This window comes from Nomascus leucogenys, chromosome 8 (assembly GCF_006542625.1).
Source record: "Nomascus leucogenys isolate Asia chromosome 8, Asia_NLE_v1, whole genome shotgun sequence".
Classification (NCBI taxonomy): Eukaryota; Metazoa; Chordata; class Mammalia; order Primates; family Hylobatidae; genus Nomascus; species Nomascus leucogenys.
The window spans coordinates 95,285,167-95,303,125 of record NC_044388.1 but is presented as its reverse complement, the minus strand read 5'-3'; the positions used below and the strand labels follow the sequence as shown (position 1 = coordinate 95,303,125).

The following is a 17,959-nucleotide window of genomic DNA, read 5'->3' as shown; positions in this document are numbered from 1 at the left end:
AGCAGGGACCTGGAGGCACTAATAGGAATTTATGTTTCTGGCTTCCTGTGGCTCTGCCGATGAGGCCCTTTCAATGAAAGAGCAGTGCCTTTAGTGTCTTCATGAAAAATGAGATTACTGATTTCCACCCAGCTAGCTGCATCCAACTGTTGCTTTTACTTTATGAACATAGGAGCACCTTGTTCTATGCTCGCCAGAGGAGAAGGATTCTTCTCAAGAAGAAAGGGATTGAAGATACCAATCAAAGACTCGATCAGAAACCGAATAGAATGAGGAGGATGGGCAGAGAAGATTTAATCAGAAATCAAATAGAATGAGGAGGACGGGCAGAGAAGATTTGCTAGGGATAAAGAACTTTGGCTGGTTAATTAGGCCTCTGAGCTTACTTAGGTCTTAATCTGTAAAATGGGAATAAGAACACATGTATCTCAGAGCTATTGTTCTTCATTTATTTGGAAAACATATAGAAAGCACCTGATCTAAAAACCAAGAGGGTTCATAAAATAAGAATAGTAATAATCAAGGCTATTATTTGTGAACAGTTATCATGTGCCAGGTATAGAGCTCACTTCTTTATATCAATATTTTATGTAAACCTCAACACAGTCCCATTTTTCAGATTTGAAAATTGAAGCTCATAAAAGTTAAGTAACTACCTTTTAGAGCAGGAATTTGAACCCAGATCCACTCAGTGCTGGTATTCTTAAATGCTACATCATTTTGCTTCCCAACCTGGGGCATATATATAATAGTCATGGTTTTTACTAGATCAAGAATTTATATAGCCCTTTCCATGTGCCAGCACCATAACCTTTCTAGGTTCTGCTATTTACTTTAGACAGTCTGTGATTTTCCTAAAATTACTTGCCAACTTGTGTAGGTGTGACCGATTTCCATAATTATTCTCATATTCTGAAATGGATCTATAACCGGAAAAGACAAAAAAACCCTAGAATAGATGATACTAGGCTTTGCAGCAATCCAGGAGTATATGACTATAAAAAGAGCTGCTTCTGACCTACAGAAACCTGGAATCTGGAGAGAACTTAAAGACTCAGACTTGGGCAGGAAGGAGTAAAGACTTCTAAGCAAGCACAAACTGATGGGGTATAAACTGATGCTGAGAGAAGGAGTATCAGGGAGTTACTTCTTGGTATGTAGCCATGTGGGGCTACATCTTTCAAATAAACTTGTGGCCAAGTATGCAGCATGGAAATCATGAGAGATAAATGGTTGATGTTGCAATTTGGTCTATTTAACAACCATGTCCCATTAGATTCCTTGTCGATCTCATTGATTGTGCAGAAATGAGGCATCAGGATGGCCAAAACCTAGATAAGTTACCCATGATAATTAGTTTATTGACTCCATGGAGATATGGTGCCTGTTTATTTTTTAAGATGATTGGGCCAATTCTTATCTTCTTCCTAACAACTTACCTTAGAATTAAGCTCTCCTTTTGCACTGTCAACAAAGTGTTTTTATTGTGCCTCTATTATATTCCAGATACATTCTGTCTTGTCTTATGTGTACAATTGTACACATCTGCCACTAAATTGTAACTGAGATTGCTGAGAGGAGAAACCATATGCTTTTTCATTTGTTCATTATTTGCTTCTCTTTCTCATAGTGTTTAGCTTATAGTAGGTGCTCAATAAATGTTTACTGGTTTAAAGTTATTTGAACTATCGAATCAATTTGTTTTGAATCTTATGTGTTTATTGTTGCAAAATATACACAACATAAAATTTAACACTTTAATCATTTTAAAGTATTAAGTTTTAATCATTTTAAAGTGTTAAATTTAGCGACGGTACATTCACAATGTTGTGCAAATATCCTTACTATTTCTACTACTTTACACAACCCCCGAAACAAATTCTATATCCCCTAAGTAGTTATTCTCTATTTCCCCTTCCCTTCAGCCCCTGATAACTACTAATCTGCTTTCTTCCTCTATAGATTTGCCTATTCTGGGTGCAGTCTGCCCTCTATACCCTTGAGTTCCATATCTGTGGGTTCTGGATCTGTGGCTTCAACCAACCAGATAGAGAATATTTAAAAATTAATAATAATAATACAAAAATAAAAAGTATAAAAAGTCAGTACAGTGTAACAACAGTTACATAGCATTTACATTGTATTAAATGTCATAAGTAATCTGGGGATTATTTAAAGTATAAAAAAGGATATGTGGAGGGTATATGCAAATACTATGCTATTTTATATAAGGGACTTGAGCATTCATGGATTTTGGTATCAGAGGGTGGTGGGAGGGTGGGATTCTAGGACCAATCCCCTGCAGATTCCAAGGGATAACTTTATTTCAAATCAATGGAATCAGACAATATGTGGTATTTTGTGTCTGGCTTCCTCCATTTTACATTTTCAAGGTTCATCTATGTTGTAGCATGTATCAGTACTTCATTCCGTTTTATGGCAGAATTAATACTTCATTGTATACATATACTACGTTTTAGTTTTTCATTTATTGGTCAATGGACATTTAGGTTGTTTCCACCTTTGACTACTATGAATAGTGCTGCTGTGAACATTCATTTACAAGTTTTCATTTGAATGCTTGTCTACAGTTCTTTTGAATATATACTTAAGAGTAAAATTGCTGAATCATAAGGTAATTAAATTAAAAAAAGATTTGGTGTAAAAATAAGTGTATTTTGTGGCAGATTTCATTATTACATTATTGTTCATTTCCTCTAAGAGGATTATGTACATACAGTGCATTTCCATATGACTGGCAGCACTGCACTGTGGGAGGCTCTGTGACTTTCCATTTTAGTGACATTGGCCTTGTCCATGTGATTTGCTTTGGACAATGGAATGTGAGAGACATGGTACATGACATATTTGGGCAAGACACTTTAGGAGACATTGTCTGGCATGGCTTTTGCTCTTTTTCCTTTATCATGAGAATGGCATATTCCTGAAAAAAGGCTGCACTTTCAGCCTACATCCGAAATGAAGAAGACATCTGGAGCAGAGCCAAAGCACAGCTGACACAAAATATGAGCAACAAATCAACCTTTGTGGTTATAAGCCACTGGGATTTTGAGGTTATTTGTTACCACACAGTAATTTAGCAAAAGCGCCCTAATATTAAAACACTGGATTAAATAATATAAACCACATTTATTTACTGCAGGACTTCTCAGTGCCTTGACTGTGCTAATATGTATTATGAGTCTAAAGAGATGAATTAAGTACAGAGTTTTCTGAATGTATTTGGGTTTGGGCATATTTGCAGATTTGTGATTCTGTGGCATACAACTTGGCAAATGCTGGACCATATATACTATTCAGGTTCAATCCTATACAAAATGACTTTCCCAAACTCCTCTACTCTTATAAAAGTTAGAGAGGTCTTCTTTTTTGTTCCTATGCAAACTCGTTCATATATATATATATATATATATATATATATATATACATATTTTATTGTCATTTTACATTTATAAATCTTTCTCTAGCGCCCAACTAGAGCCCCATGAGGCCATAAACCATGTCATATTCACTTTTTGTATCTCTAGCATCCAGTATAGAACTGGCTCAATAAAGTGCTAAATGAAAGGACTTTCTTAAGAGATGTTCAATTGAGTACTTTTATTTTTGCATACCTACTATGATCTAGCACTGGGCTTGTTACCTTGGAAAGAATGCAAAAAAAAAGAGATAAAGTTATTATCCTCAAGAATCATAATCTATAGCAGTGGATCCATAACAAATTATGTGCTGAAGTTAGTGGCCAAGTCTTTTAGCACCATTGTTCTCTTAAGAATATTTTTGTGTCTATGTATTTTTTTACTCAGATCTTTCTGAGCACTTGTCTGTAACTACTGAGATGAAATTTAAAAAGCCTCGGGTCTCAAGCTGTAATATTGTGAAAGAAGATACAGGTTTTGCTAATGAGGGATGGCTGTAGAGATGGGGCATGCTAAACATAGAAGACAGAACCACAGTCCTCTCTGAAACACATTCTGTCTAAATTTGCCTTCATTCAAATACGTACTCTGGGTACTCAATAGTGTGCTAGATGACAGGGAAGTGGTAGATGAATGAGCTGTGTTTGGCATTCAAGAAGCTTATAGAGTAGGAGAGACATGAACATGAGCACGCATATGATACTGTAAGTGTCCCACTGGGATTTGAAATATGTGCAAGGTGCTTTTGGTTGCCAGCAGAGAGACTACCTGAGACCACATAAGACTTCTGGAGAAAGCAATAGAAAACAGGACAAGGTCAGAAAATCATGTCACTTAAACAACTACCCTGTACTAAGAGCTCCACATGTGCTATTTATGTGATTTTATTTTCAGGTTCATTGATATATAATTTACATACAGCCAAATATACCCTTTGGAGGTGGACTCTTCTATGAATTTGACAAGCATATTCAGTTATGTAACTCCCACCACAATCAAGATATAAAATAGCTCATTTAATTTTTACACTAGCTTTATGAAAGAAGCTTTGATAAGAAAACTGGGGATCAGAGAAGTTAAGCCTCTTAGCTTCTTCAAGGTCAAACAGTTAGTGAGAGCTGAAGGCAAAATGTGAACAGGAGAAAACTTGGCATGCTTGGAGAACAGAGATAATGGTATGGCAGGATATAACAAGAAAAAGAAGGGAGATGGGTAAGAGAATAATTTGAAGACATCAGCTGATCCAGGGATCAGGTAGCACAGACTCTTACAGGTACCAAATTTGGTTTGTATCATGATTTCTGTGAAGAAGCTTATATTGAAATTGAACCAACCTCTTCTTAAAGCTTCAAGAACATGTTCATGTTGAAATTTTATGAAATTGAAAAAAAAAAGTATGCTGGCCTCCTTATCCTTGGTGATTTCATAAATCAAACTATATTATCTTTTTTTGAAGTTAAAATTCTCATTTAGAAGTCCCACTGGCCCAACCCCTCTAATCAGTATAAATCCTTTCTATTTTTATTTATTTATTTGTTGTCTTATCTCCCTCGCTACAAGGTAGGTTCCATGACAGCAAGGATTGTGTCCTTGCCTTTCCTAGTTCCTTGCCTTTTCTAGTTCCTTGTCTTTTCCCTAGAACCTAGAACAGTGTCTGCACATGATAGATGCCTTATTGATCTTTGCTTGACAAATGAATAAACAACAGCACAGAGCAGAATCATAGAAAAGTCAGGTTGGAAAAAATCTTGATGGTCATCTAGTAGAAGAGTTGGCAAACCTTTTCTGGTAGCAACCAGATAATTAATATTTTAGGCTTTGTGGGCCCCATGTTCTCTGTAGCAACTACTCAACTCTTTTATCTGCATGGCTGTGTTCCAGTAAAATTTGTTTGTAAAAATAGACTGCCGGTCAATTTGGCTATAGTTTGTCAACTCCTGTATCTGTTAGTATAAGCTAGGTTATGTGGTGCTAGTAAACAATTCCTGAATCTCAGTGATTTGCCAAAGTGAATGCTTATTTCTTCCTTATGCTACATGGTGGTCACAGTTCTACTGTGATTCTACTCCTCCGATGGCCCCTATCTGGAACATTGTTGGACTCGTAAAAAGAGAGATTGATGAGCTCATATGCTGTTTTCTATAGCTTTGTTTGGAAAAGACACACATCCCTCACACCCATATTTCATTGGCCAAAACATGTCATGTGAACTTGTTTAAGTTTGGAGAGTGGGGATGTGTGGTTATCTCTAAGAGGGGACATTATAAGAAGGAGCACTGAATGTGGGTCAGTGATAACCCACCCTACCACCTGCCATCTGAATATTTGATGGAACCAAGATTTGTTTGCGTCATGTCACCTTTCAAACCCTGCTTCCACGCTTCCAGTGTTGGGGAGTCCTCTGCTACCAAAGCAACCTGCTTCATCCTTTGAAACATCTGATTGCTGAAAAGGTGATTTTATTGTGCTGAATTCCATATACCTGTGTCTTTCACCTAAGGATTCCAAATCTTCTTAAGATCCTGCAGAGCAGATGATTTTATTTACAAACACAAAAGATTACTCTAACCAGGAGGGGGCATTTCCTGATTCTTATATCAAGGAAGTAGGAACCCACTTACCAACCCCCAGGTAGCTGCCTTTCTTCATTTTCCAGAGTGTAAATGACCCATCACGGAGACAGGGCTGAACTTCTGAATGAGCTCATAGCCTTTTCGCCCTTTCTGCACAGTTTCACCCGGTGAATTATTGTCTTATTTTCATTCCACTCCAATGAGCTGTCAGCGATGGATACTGTAATTCACAGCAATAGAAACACAAACAGATGGGTAATTGACCTGCATGCCTTCATTACACTGGAGTTCAGCATGGCTGTTGGAGCCATAAAGTCCTTTATCTGCCAGTCTGAAATCCCTGGGCTTTTACAAGGAAGGGGATCAGGCTGACTTTTTGCAAAAGGTACAGTCCTTGTTGTTGTTCTCCTCACCTTGTGCATTTCAGAAATGGACAGAATTTGACAAGCAGAACTTAGTGGTACAAGACAACAGCTGGGGCTCCTATAAAGCTCAGAGATATCTACAGGGGGCACATTCTGATACAAGAACAGGATAGAAAAATATTTATATTCAACTAAAATAAAACCTGTGTTTTTTCCTTCTTCCCTTAGCACTGTAAGAAATCGTGTATTTAATATCTAATGAAATAGGTCAGAAAAGAGCAAATCCATCAAAAATACCACTGTATTAGGTAATTAGGATATAGAATAAAATAAAATAAAGCTTACCAAAAACAACCTATGATAATGCATGGTCTTTGCCTTGAATAAGAAAGGCTTAGATTGACCCAAATTATGCCCTCTGCTATGGCATACTGAGTTCACTTTCTTTATCTATTCAGACCATGCTCATGTTTCAAGATTCAACCCACATCACACAGCCATTACAAAGTCTTCCATATTCATTATTTCCAGGCCTATTTTCTTTCATCTTCATAGTAGATCACTGACTTATTCAATATTTGAAATACATTTATAAAAACCTACTATGTGCCAGACACAATACTACTTTTAATGTTTTAATCATCAATCAAGGACTTTCTTTCCTGTTCTTGAATTTTTTTTTGCTTTAGTTTTCAATATCTGAGTAACCTCTCTCTTTCTTTAGGAGGTAAGAAGCATGCATTAAACCTCTTCTTTATTTCCTCCAACAATTCCTAATGTACTACTTGTTAAAAGGAGAAAGAGGCTGAGTTCCTGTCAGCAAAAGAGCAGAATCAAAGTCAGCAATGAAGTCTGGGCTATAATCTTCAGGTCTTAGGTTCACCTTCAGCTTCTGTTGATTGGATCTTCTTTTCCAGATATCTTTTCCAGATATTCTTCTTTCCCCAGCCTCACAGACCATGGTCAGTTGATCCAAGTGCCTGCTAGCAATATCATCAATGTTGTTGAAGGTCTCCAGAGATCCAACCTGAGGGTCCCCTAAAGTTCTTCTGTTACTTGAGTACTCCCAGTGGTTGAAACTCAACAACACAGTGAGCCCCATTTTTTTCCTGAGTCTCAGAATCCCTTCTTGTAATGAATAAAGATCTTTCCTGTACTATAAGAAATGCTATTTCCTCTAAGGAACTCACAGATTTCTGCTGTGTGTCACCCTTCCCTTCAGAATTTTGATGTCTCGTGTGCAAGAACTCTTTCTCTTCTTTTCTAGGGAACTTGTAAGCAAACAAACAAAAGAAGACAAACCTTAGTCAGAAAGAAATGTGAGGGCCAAGTTGATTCTCAGCTGGAAGGAGTTCTATGCCCATGGCCTTTTCCATGCTCTTCCCGCTGTCTAGACTACTCTTTCTGTCGATCCCTCATCCCCTAGTGCCCACGTATCCATTAGGTCTCAGCTTAAATGCTTGCTACCCGCTAGGAGAGTGGAGAGTGCTTTTAACACCCCTAATCCATTCCATGCTGAGCTCGTTGTTCTTTCCCTGTGTTCCCTGAAAAACTTGTACTTCTCATAGAATACTGGTTTTATTGCATCCAAGCAGCTAGTTTACATCTCTCTCTCTCTCTCTGTCTGTCTCTCTTTCTCTCAAACTAAACAGTAAGACCTACAACAAGAGGGAGTTGTCTGCCTCATTCACCCTAGTATCCACAGCACAGCTGCCTGGCACATAGTAGGGCTTCAGGAATGTGTGTGAAAGAAGGGAAGCAGAAAGATGGGAAGAAAGGAAGGAAAGAAAATTGGGAAGAAGGAAGGAGGGAAGAAAACGAGGAAAGAAGGAAGGAAGGAAGGAAGGAAGGAAGGAAGGAAGGAAGGAAAATTCATAGAATTTTCATAGAAGAAAAACGATGGAGTGATTAAAAAAGACGAGTAATAATTATTTTAATGCTGATATGAGAAAATGCATTCTTGGCATGTTTCATACTGGCTCAAATGGTGCTATTCAAGGAGGATTTTTCAAGATGGGTTCAAGTTTGGTCCAGGTAATGAATGTGATCTGATATCTGGTTAAATGGGGGGCAACCTAACATTTGTTGAACACTTAATTATGACAGTGTCTTGGTCTGCTCAGGCTGCTGTAACAAAATTTCACAGACTGGGTGGCTTACACAAAAGGAAATTATTTGTCACAGGTCTGGATGCTGGGAAGTCTAAGATCAAGTACCAGCAGATATGGTGTCTGGTGAGGGAGGGACTGCTTCCTGGCTTGTAGACAGCTACAAGCTGTCTCTTCTCCCATCTCTTCCTCTTCTTATAAGGGCACTTAGTCCCATCACAAGGGCACCACCCACATGACCTCATCTAAACCTAATGACTTTCCTAAGTTTCCGGCTCCTTATACCATGGCATTGCAAGTGAGGGTTTCGGCATATGAATGTGTGTATGCGGGGGATGGGGAGTACAAACATTCAGTCCATGGCAGCCGAGTTGTGGCTTAAGTTTATGCCTTTTCTCTGTTCGTTAGTATACAAGGAGATTGGGGTTTCAACCTCATAGGCAAAAAAAAAAAAAAAAAAAAATCCCTGAGTTTCAGGGAGTATAAAACTTTTCCAGAGGTCACACTGTGCTGGAGCTACCACAGGGGTTGTAAGCCAGGTCACCCTTGAGTGTGTCAGAACTCAAGTTGAATTCCTAGATTGGAGTCTTGGTTCTGTTACCTTAGTTGTGAGACTTTGGCCAGGTCACCTGATTTTTAAATTCTAACACCCCAGAAGCCTCATGGGGCACCTTTCTTCTCATCTCGGAGAAGGAAGCGTTTAAAGTTCAAAGTTCCTTTGATTGGCAGGGCGCAGTGGCTCATGCCTGTAATCCCAGCACTTTGGGAGGCCGAGGCAAGTGGATCATGAGGTCAAGAGTTCAAAACCATCCTGACGAACATGTTGAAACCCTACTCGGGAGGCTGAGGCAGGAGAATTGCTTGAACCCGGGAGGCGGAGGTTGCAGTGACCCGAGATTGTGCTAATGCACTCCAGCCTGGTGACAGTAAGACTTGGTCTCAAAAAACAAAAAAAAAATTATTTGATCAACAAATGAGTGCCTGAAGCCTACACTGGGCTTGACCTTAGTTTATACTCTGGGGGCCCTTAGAGGGCAGACAGGTCCCTTCTTCCTTACAGCCTACTCTCTAGTGGGGATGATAGAAAAAATATTAAAAATAAAACAAATTCAAAAGATAATTTCAGCCAGGAATTAATCCTATGAAAAAAATTGAAGATGCCATTTAACCTGGGTCTGGGAGGGTCTAGATTGCAGGACAAGGGATCAAGCAGAAATCTGAGGAGAGAATATTCGTTGCACAGGGAAACGCAAGTGCAAAGATTATGGGAGGAACAATATTGATGTGTGTATCGCAGGTACTGAAAAAAAGGCAGGGTTTTTATGATGTATTCTGAGTACAGAAGAGAATATTAGGAGATAAGAGGAAGGAGGGAGGCAAGGAAATGGAGATAACCCATCACATGACACAGAGAAAGAGAAATAATATCTCAGCACACAAAGACTGTATACAAACTACAAAACATATTGTGAGATGCACCTGTCAAAGGTGAATTGAAAGGAAAAAGAATGAGGCACAAATCAGGAAAAGAGAAGGAAGACATCTTGGGTGTTCCCACATATACATTGCCCACACGCTCTGCAGAACAGTGAAACATTCCATTTTAAATTATAACAAGATTTTTTTTAATATATAAAAAGATTGGGAGAAAAATATTCCATATGTTCAGAGTGGGTGAGTTGATGTTCAAATAAAACTCTCAACTATTGCCTGCCTGGGTTTTCTAAGGCAAAATTTGTATGCTTGGCAATAACAGTAGCCCTTTTCTCTCTCATTTTCTCAGTTTTCTTTTCTCTCTCTCTCTCTCTGTGTGTGTGTGTGTGTGTGTGTGTGTGTCTGTGTGTTGTGTCTTTGGGAACTGTGGGGACAGAATATTTCACCCCAGCCGGCAGCTGTATATCTTTCAAACAGTGGTTTCACAAGCCAAGTCCCCCTCCAAATTATTTATGGTTCCCATTGAAGCAGGCAGGATTCAGGCGCCCAAGTAGGAGGTCAGCACTGGGCCTCTTTGTTGGACACAGGCCATCAGGAGACGACTCTGGCTGTGACTGCCATGTGAACCTCCGCTGCCGTAGAAATGGTTATGTAACTTTAAACAGTAATGACATTTTGCAGAAAAGTGCTTTTTAATTGCTATGTCTTCATTATTCTCTTTCGAAATTGCCCAGGAGATTCTGCCTCCAAGACAGCTCGGCATGTTCTGAGTTTCCATTTTTAAAGAGCAGCCAGTTTTGTATTTTAGCTGCTCCCAGAAAACCCCCAACCCCAAACTTCATCTGTTTTCAGTTGCATTAAATGGGGTAGGTAATACTGCCTTTTGTATCCTTGCCAAATGGAAAAATGATTTGACGCAATTTTCTATAAATGCTCTCCCCAAATTCCTTTTGGGCTGGGACCAAGAATAGAATATTTTATCCCCTACAGAAGGGAGAAAGAAAATGATGAGCAAGCTAGAAAAATAGAACTGAGAATATAGTCTGTAGAGTTCCTTTAAGCAACAGAAACTTAACCCCGATCCGTACACCCAGTTGCCTATGGGGGATTGGGATCAGCTAAAAATAAATTTGGCTCTAGAAGAGAAAATGGTGATATAGATAAAATGACTAAAAGAATTGTAGACTCAGAAAGAATTGCACACTCTGAAAGAATTGTAGACTCAGTTCAGAAGGGACTTTATTCTTGATTTGTTTTACCTCACGTTTTGGTATGTGTGTTATGCCCTTGTACAGTAGCCCTCCCAAACAGTCACTCAAACCCATATGGACTCATTGCTCATCAATGTGGAGCTCACTCAGTCTCACAGCAGCCCGTTGTTCAACTGTATAGCTTAATCTGCTAGAATCCCTTCCGTGCATGTTGACATATACACCTTTCTCAACAGCCCTGTCACCAATGCTGGTTCAACAGGCACAGAATTCTAAACCCTCCTGCTTATCAAAGCTCTGCAAATAGGTGAAGACTGCGTTTTGATTATACACCCACACCTGTTTTTCTTTCATTAATCCTGAAGGTTCTGTTAAACCTTTAACCACTTTAATCAGATGAGTGGCATCATCATCAATATCGTCATCATCATCATATCAAAAATAAGAATAGACAACATTTATTGTTTGCTTGCTATGTGCCAGGAGCTTTTCCAGATAATTTGCAGGCATTCTTTCATGTAGTCCTCTCGATAATCCTTGTACATAGATAGTAAGTAGAACCTAACAGGCAGGCTGAATATTTTGCTTGAGAGATGACTTAGGTAGTAAGAAGAGGAGCCAGTGCAGCCCTGCCCAGGTTTTTGACTACAGCGTGCAGTGCAGCCATGCCCAGGTTTTTGACTACAGCGTGTGGTTTCCTGCCATAAGGCATGCTGGAGGAATCATCTTCTTTCCCACAATGTCTCTCTGAAAATATTCTCCTTTAGCTGCCAAGACAGGTTGAAAGGATGGGGCTTATTTAAGTATGTATAAAACCTGAAGAAAATGGAAAAAAGATAAAAATCTAGAAACAACTGTGAATAGAAAATGGAAGAAATGCTGACCTTGTTCAGCAAATCCCTGATGAGTTGGATTAAGGAGTGTCCCTGAAGCATAAATGAGAAAAACATAATCCAAATAAGAATACAGTTCTCTTTTACGCAGTGAGTAGTAGAACCATTACCTCATATTGGAAGCTGAAACTGTTTGCAGCTCCAAATGAGGTGGAGAGAAATGTCCTAAGCAAAAGTGCCCTAATGAATTAAGTTAGCCCAGATCTATCCTTCTCTCTGGGCACCATAGACAATAGACCACTCTGCTGACTTTTCATAGGTACCAGAGTAGTGCTCATGCCCAAATAAATCCTTCTCTATCTTTGGCTCTCTGTATTAAGACTTTGAATATTCAAGTATAAAGAGAAGATCATGAGATGTAATCCAGAGTGCTCATCCTGTAACCATGGGCTGGTCACTTCCTATTGGTAGACCATGGCTTCCTCACTGTTAGAGCAAAGAAGAGAAAATTAATTATCTAGTGATGCTTGTGTCTAGTGATGTGTTAGTTTTTATGTTACAGTGGTCCTATTAAATTATATCACTCTAATTATGTTACTCGTACCCTTCAAAACTACCAATGTGTACCTGTGATCCACAGAATAATGTCCAAATTCCCTAGCATATAATAAAGCCCTTTGCACACTGGCCTCTGTCCCTCTCTACAGCTATTTTCTACAGCATGAGCACCTCCATTCGTCCAAGTTCATTTATTCACTAGGAATTTTCAGACACATGATGCCTTTCCTCTTTTAAGAATGTCCTTCCTGTTCTTCTTCTAACCTAGTGATCTCTTACTTGCTTTTCAACCAACCCCAATTCTGTCTCCTCAATGAAGGTTTCCCTGCTATCTAAACAATGTTATTTGCAGTCTTCTGCTGTTCAGTTGCCTCATATGGCTCTCTCTGCCATAGGTCTATAAAGCCATGTTATGATGATGTGTGTCCGTGTCTATGCCTGCTAATTATATTGTAAACTCCCCAAGGGCAAGGATTGTGTCTTTTTTTTTTTTTTTTAATCTCTATAGGCCTAGTGCCTAGCTCAGGACTTGTGTTTCATAAATAGGGTTTATAAATACTTAAGGAAAGCAATTTAGGAAATAAAGAATAATAAACAATAATGTTATATTTTCAATAAGAGTTTTCTCCACAAAGGGAAAAGGTATATGCCATATGTGGCTCTAGCCTCAGTCCTACTATAACAGAATAGAGTATGCCTTTCAGAGATGGCCAAAGTCATGACCTGAGAAGTTTAAGTAAAAGTGATACAACTGGAAGCCTCACCAATAATACCCTGTCTGGATCTAGATTGGCCCAGAAATATATTCGTTCCAATACACAGGGAGAAATGTAGCAGCTTCAGATTCCTATGTATCACCTTTGGAAACTGTTAATGAAACACCTTTTTTTTAACCTTTCTGTTTTCCCTTCTTGCTATTCTCACACAGGTCTTCAGATAATCTTTCCTCAGTATCTGCAAGAGAAGTTTGTCCAGTCGGCCTTGAGCTATATCATGTGCAATGGGGAGGGGGAGTACCTGTGCCAGAACAGCCAGTGTCGATGCCAATGTGCCGAGGAGTTTCCACAGTGCAACTGCCCCATCACAGACATCCAGATCATGGAGTACACGCTGGCCAACATGGCCAAGTCTTGGGCCGAAGCTTATAAGGACCTGGAGAATTCAGGTAGGAAATCTCACTCAGTGCCACTGCATGAGTGGCCTTCAGCCAAGTCTGAAAGGGAGCTAATCTAACTGGAATTAGGACTGCTGAGAGGGAAAGTTCAGTGACCCTGACCCTTTCACTTTGGAGGGTCCAGATGCAAGTATAATAGCTGTCACAGAGCAGGCACTCAATAAATCTCAACTGAATAAAATTAATGAATAGTATAATCCAGTTTGTGGTCATATGATGTATTGTTTCTGTTGTACCCAGAAGACAGAAAGAATAAATCTGCATAGGAAGCCTCTGGAGAGGGAAGAGTCAGAGGTAGTTGTATTGATTCCTTGGGCTGTGTACTTCTGTGTGGATATTTGTGTGTGTGTGTGTATATGTTTGTGTGCACCCACACACTTCTGTCCATCTCTATAAATAAACATGTCTCTACGTGTGTATTTATATGCGCATATACGTAGAGATATAGATATCCTAAGAATCTACAGACTATCAAAGCTCAAAGTCACTTTTCTGATAACTTAGTTATTTTCTGCCTCTCATAGTTCAGAAAAATGAGTTTCAGGGGAGGAAAGACAGTCACCCAAGCTCCTAAAGTGGATGAAGTCCGAAGTAGGATCTCTGCCTTCGTGGACATTTGAGTTTGTTGGAAAGCCAGGCATTAATTATGTAACCATGCCAATGATTAGAAAATGTCAAGGATACATTTGTAAAGAGGGAGGAGCTGCTGTGAACAAACAATGTAGAGTTGGGGGTCAATGTAGTCAAGGAAGTCTACCTTAAAAAAAGAGCAGAAATGGAAGGATCTGACTATGGTGCAGATATGAGACGGTGATTGCAGGTAGACCCATGGGAGGCACAAAGGGCCTAGGAGAGAGATGACCATGATGTGGGTTAAGGAGATGGTACAAGTTGTAAAAACAGGAAATGTGCAGATACGCCAAGATATTTAGAAGGAAAAAATGGCAGAGCTTGATGTTAGATTGTCTATGAGACTTGAAGAGAAAAGGGATATTGAGGTGATATTCATAAACTTCCTTTAGATAGACATGTTAGACAACTTGATAGATGTTGATATCTTTCATTGAGCTAGAACACCCTGAAAGATTTGGAAAGAAGATTTGGAAAGAAGTGCTCACATGCTCGCTTTTCTATAGGATAAGCTTGAGAATCCTTGAGACTTCCAAGAAGAGATGCCAAGCAGGTGCTTAACCTATAATATGTGCTCAAGTACCTGTTAAATAAATGGACTCATGCATAGAGCGTTACTGTCTTTACAGTAACATTATATTTCTGAAATCTTTTATAATAGCCACCTTAAAGGAAGTAGTAACATTTCTGAATCACAGAGAAGGGAACACCTCCTCCATAATCCTCCTTCAAGACCCAGTGTTTTCCCTAGGGTTGAACAGTTAGTAAATGGCAGGATTGGTAATGGAATTCCCGATTCCAAATCTAGTGCTCACAGCAGATAGGGTAACTTAATTTTACTTTGTCCCCCAGGCCGGAGGTTCCCTCATCTGATAAATGAGAAGACATATTTGTGTTTTTAATATTTGAATTTATTCAAGTCTTTAGACAAGAAATTATTTGATCAAGCAAAATCTTACCTAGGAGCCACTGTGTACCACAGATAAAAGCAGAGTTCTACGGAATAGCATTTGAAAATAACTGGTTTCCGTGAACTCTAAGCCCTAACCCAGCTCTGGGAGCCCAGAATGCATCAGGGATCCTGCTCCTACAGTGCTGTTCAGCTCAAATGGAGCTGTGGGTGCCTTATAACGACACCCATTAGTCCACTGAAAATCCTGGGAACCCATAAAAGAGAAAAGTTCATGATGGAAATGTACTGTGATGATTATTTGGCCCCAAACAAAGGAAGCATTTGATAAAATGCTTTTGCAAAAAGATTTCGCTGATTACTACAAAAAAAAAAAATGAACAAACAAAAAAAACAGAGGGAATTTAGGCTATATGCACAAGGAGTAAGACTCTTTAGCATACAATCCTTATTCCCAAGGAAAAGAAACCACTTTAAGTGGGTGGGTGAGGAAACGCAGAAAACTGAGATGCTGCTGAATAAGCTGAACAGGCCAAGAAAATGATTTATGTCACACTTTCTCCCAAAAAGGCATACACTCCCTCTAGATTTCCTGTGCTTCTCTATTTGAAATGGTTTTACCCTTTAAGACAAATCCATTCATCCGTATGTGCATCAGAGCCTTGTGCATATGAGTTTTCCTTTGGTCCATTTTTAGCCCTTAACCTTCCCTACTCAGCCCAGGTGATTTGGAGAGATTAATGACCAGCCCAAAGTAAAAGGCATTGGTTCCTTGATGGCTCCGGAGTGTGGGTGGCCAAATAGGACCTAGTTTCTATACACAAATGGCAGTCTACATCTCCTTGCTGGGGGATTCGTTGTAGTACTTCTACTTTTATTCAAGAAAGTTGGCCAGGTGCAGTGGCTCATGCCTGTAATCCCAGCACTTTGGGAGGCCAAGAAGGGCGGATCATCTGAGGTCAGGAGTTCAAGACCAGCCTGACCAATATGATGAAACCCTGTCTCTACTAAAAATACAAAATTAGCCGGGTGTGGCGGCACATGCCTGTAATCCCAGCTACTCAGGAGGCTGAGGCAGGAGAATCGCTTGAACCCGGGAGGTGGAGATTGCAGTGAGCTGAGATAGCACCATTGCACTTCAGCCTGGGCAATAAGAGTGGAACTCTGTCTCAAAAAATAAATAAATAAATAAAGTTAATATATTTAACTCTTAAATTCTATTTTCTTATTAGACCCAAATTTGGGTTCATTGGAAGGCCTGCGTTCCCCTTTGACATCCACAGAGCCCTCTGCAAGACAAGCTTTATGTTTTCCATGGGAGGAGAGTCCAGCTGTCCCAAACAGAACAGAGTCATCAGGGCCCGTCTCCTGCCTTCAGCCAGCTCACTGAGTCAATCAATCAGTGTAGAGATCTTATGCTACCATCAACCGAGTACTTTCTGTGTCTCAGGAGCTAGTTAGGTAGATGCAGTCCTATGCCACTATGTCACTCTCAGCATTTGGATTAAATACTATTATTCCTGTTAGCAGATGGGGAAACTGAGGCCTTGAGAGAATAAGGGTCCCACAGCTGTTCAGCACTTAAGATGTGGCTCCAACTCTTGCCTGTCTGTCTATAATGAAGTGCCTGAGCTTTTTCTAGGAGTCAGAGACTTCTATTTTTTATCACCTTTTATTTACTGTTTTCTCCTAATGTACTGAGCCTCGGGATTGCCCTTTTTATGTGTTGAGAGGAAATATAATATACTAAGTAAGAACAGAGGATTTGGAGCCAGACTCAAGTCTTAATTCTCCTATCTACTGGCCATTTGACCTTGGGCAACTTCTCTGTGCCCTATTTTCTTTAAAATGGGGGCTCTAAAATACTTACCTCATAGGTTTGCTATAAAATATGGTTATACATGTTAGGTGATTAGGACTGTGCCTGATGCCTGTCAAGAGCTATGTAAGCATTTTTAAAAATAAAATGAAAGCATAAATGCATAGTATACCTAAAATGTCCTTGGAGGTTTTATAACATGAAGTGAAAGTGTTAGGCTGAAGATTTATAATATTTATATAAATCCAACCATTGGGCTTTTTTTCCTACAAAATGATCAACCCCTTGATATTTTTAATTTTCCAGGGATGGGGTGATAGGGATTAGAATTACAACAGATTGGATTATTAGATTGGAAAACAAAAACTCAGGACACAGACCTGGATCTTGTCATTTATCAGCCCCGTTACCTTTAAGAAATCATCTTCCCATTTTGGGCTTCGGTTTTCCTATTCATAGAACAAAAAAGCTGAACTAGATAATTTCTATGGATGTGCCAAGTTGACACTCTGAAACTGAGCATCCCAAACTGAGGCAGAAACTTTTACCCGGGAGGCCCAAGAGTTTGTCACCATCTCTTAAGCTGGAGTTTTTTTGACATGTGAGATGATGCTAGATGGGACACACATACGACTTCAAACAACACTGGATCATTGGGTGGGGAAGTTGATCCATTTCAGTTCTCTGTGGAACCTGCAGATTACATCAAAAAGTTTCAGTTTGGTGCTAGCATGCCTTTAACACCTCTCTAACACTTGCTAATTTCCTGCATTTCAACGTGAGAGCAGGCATGGAGGTTTGATCATTTAGCAGGCAACAGTGTCTGACTAGAATTTATTAACATTATCTTCATCATATTTATTTTTACAGCTACCATCTTCTGAAGGCATGCAATAGTGATTTT

At 39.4% G+C, this 17,959-nt stretch overlaps 1 protein-coding gene across 1 annotated transcript in view; it reads left to right on the top strand.

Annotated features, from left to right (window-relative positions):
* Positions 1 to 17,959, top strand: part of BRINP1 (BMP/retinoic acid inducible neural specific 1) — a 205,080-nt gene that overhangs the window by 147,480 nt on the left and 39,641 nt on the right. Inside the window, exon 6 of the mRNA XM_003264059.3 lies at positions 13,451 to 13,687. Coding sequence (XP_003264107.1) covers positions 13,451 to 13,687 — 237 coding nt within the window. The remainder of the gene's footprint in view (positions 1 to 13,450; positions 13,688 to 17,959) is intronic.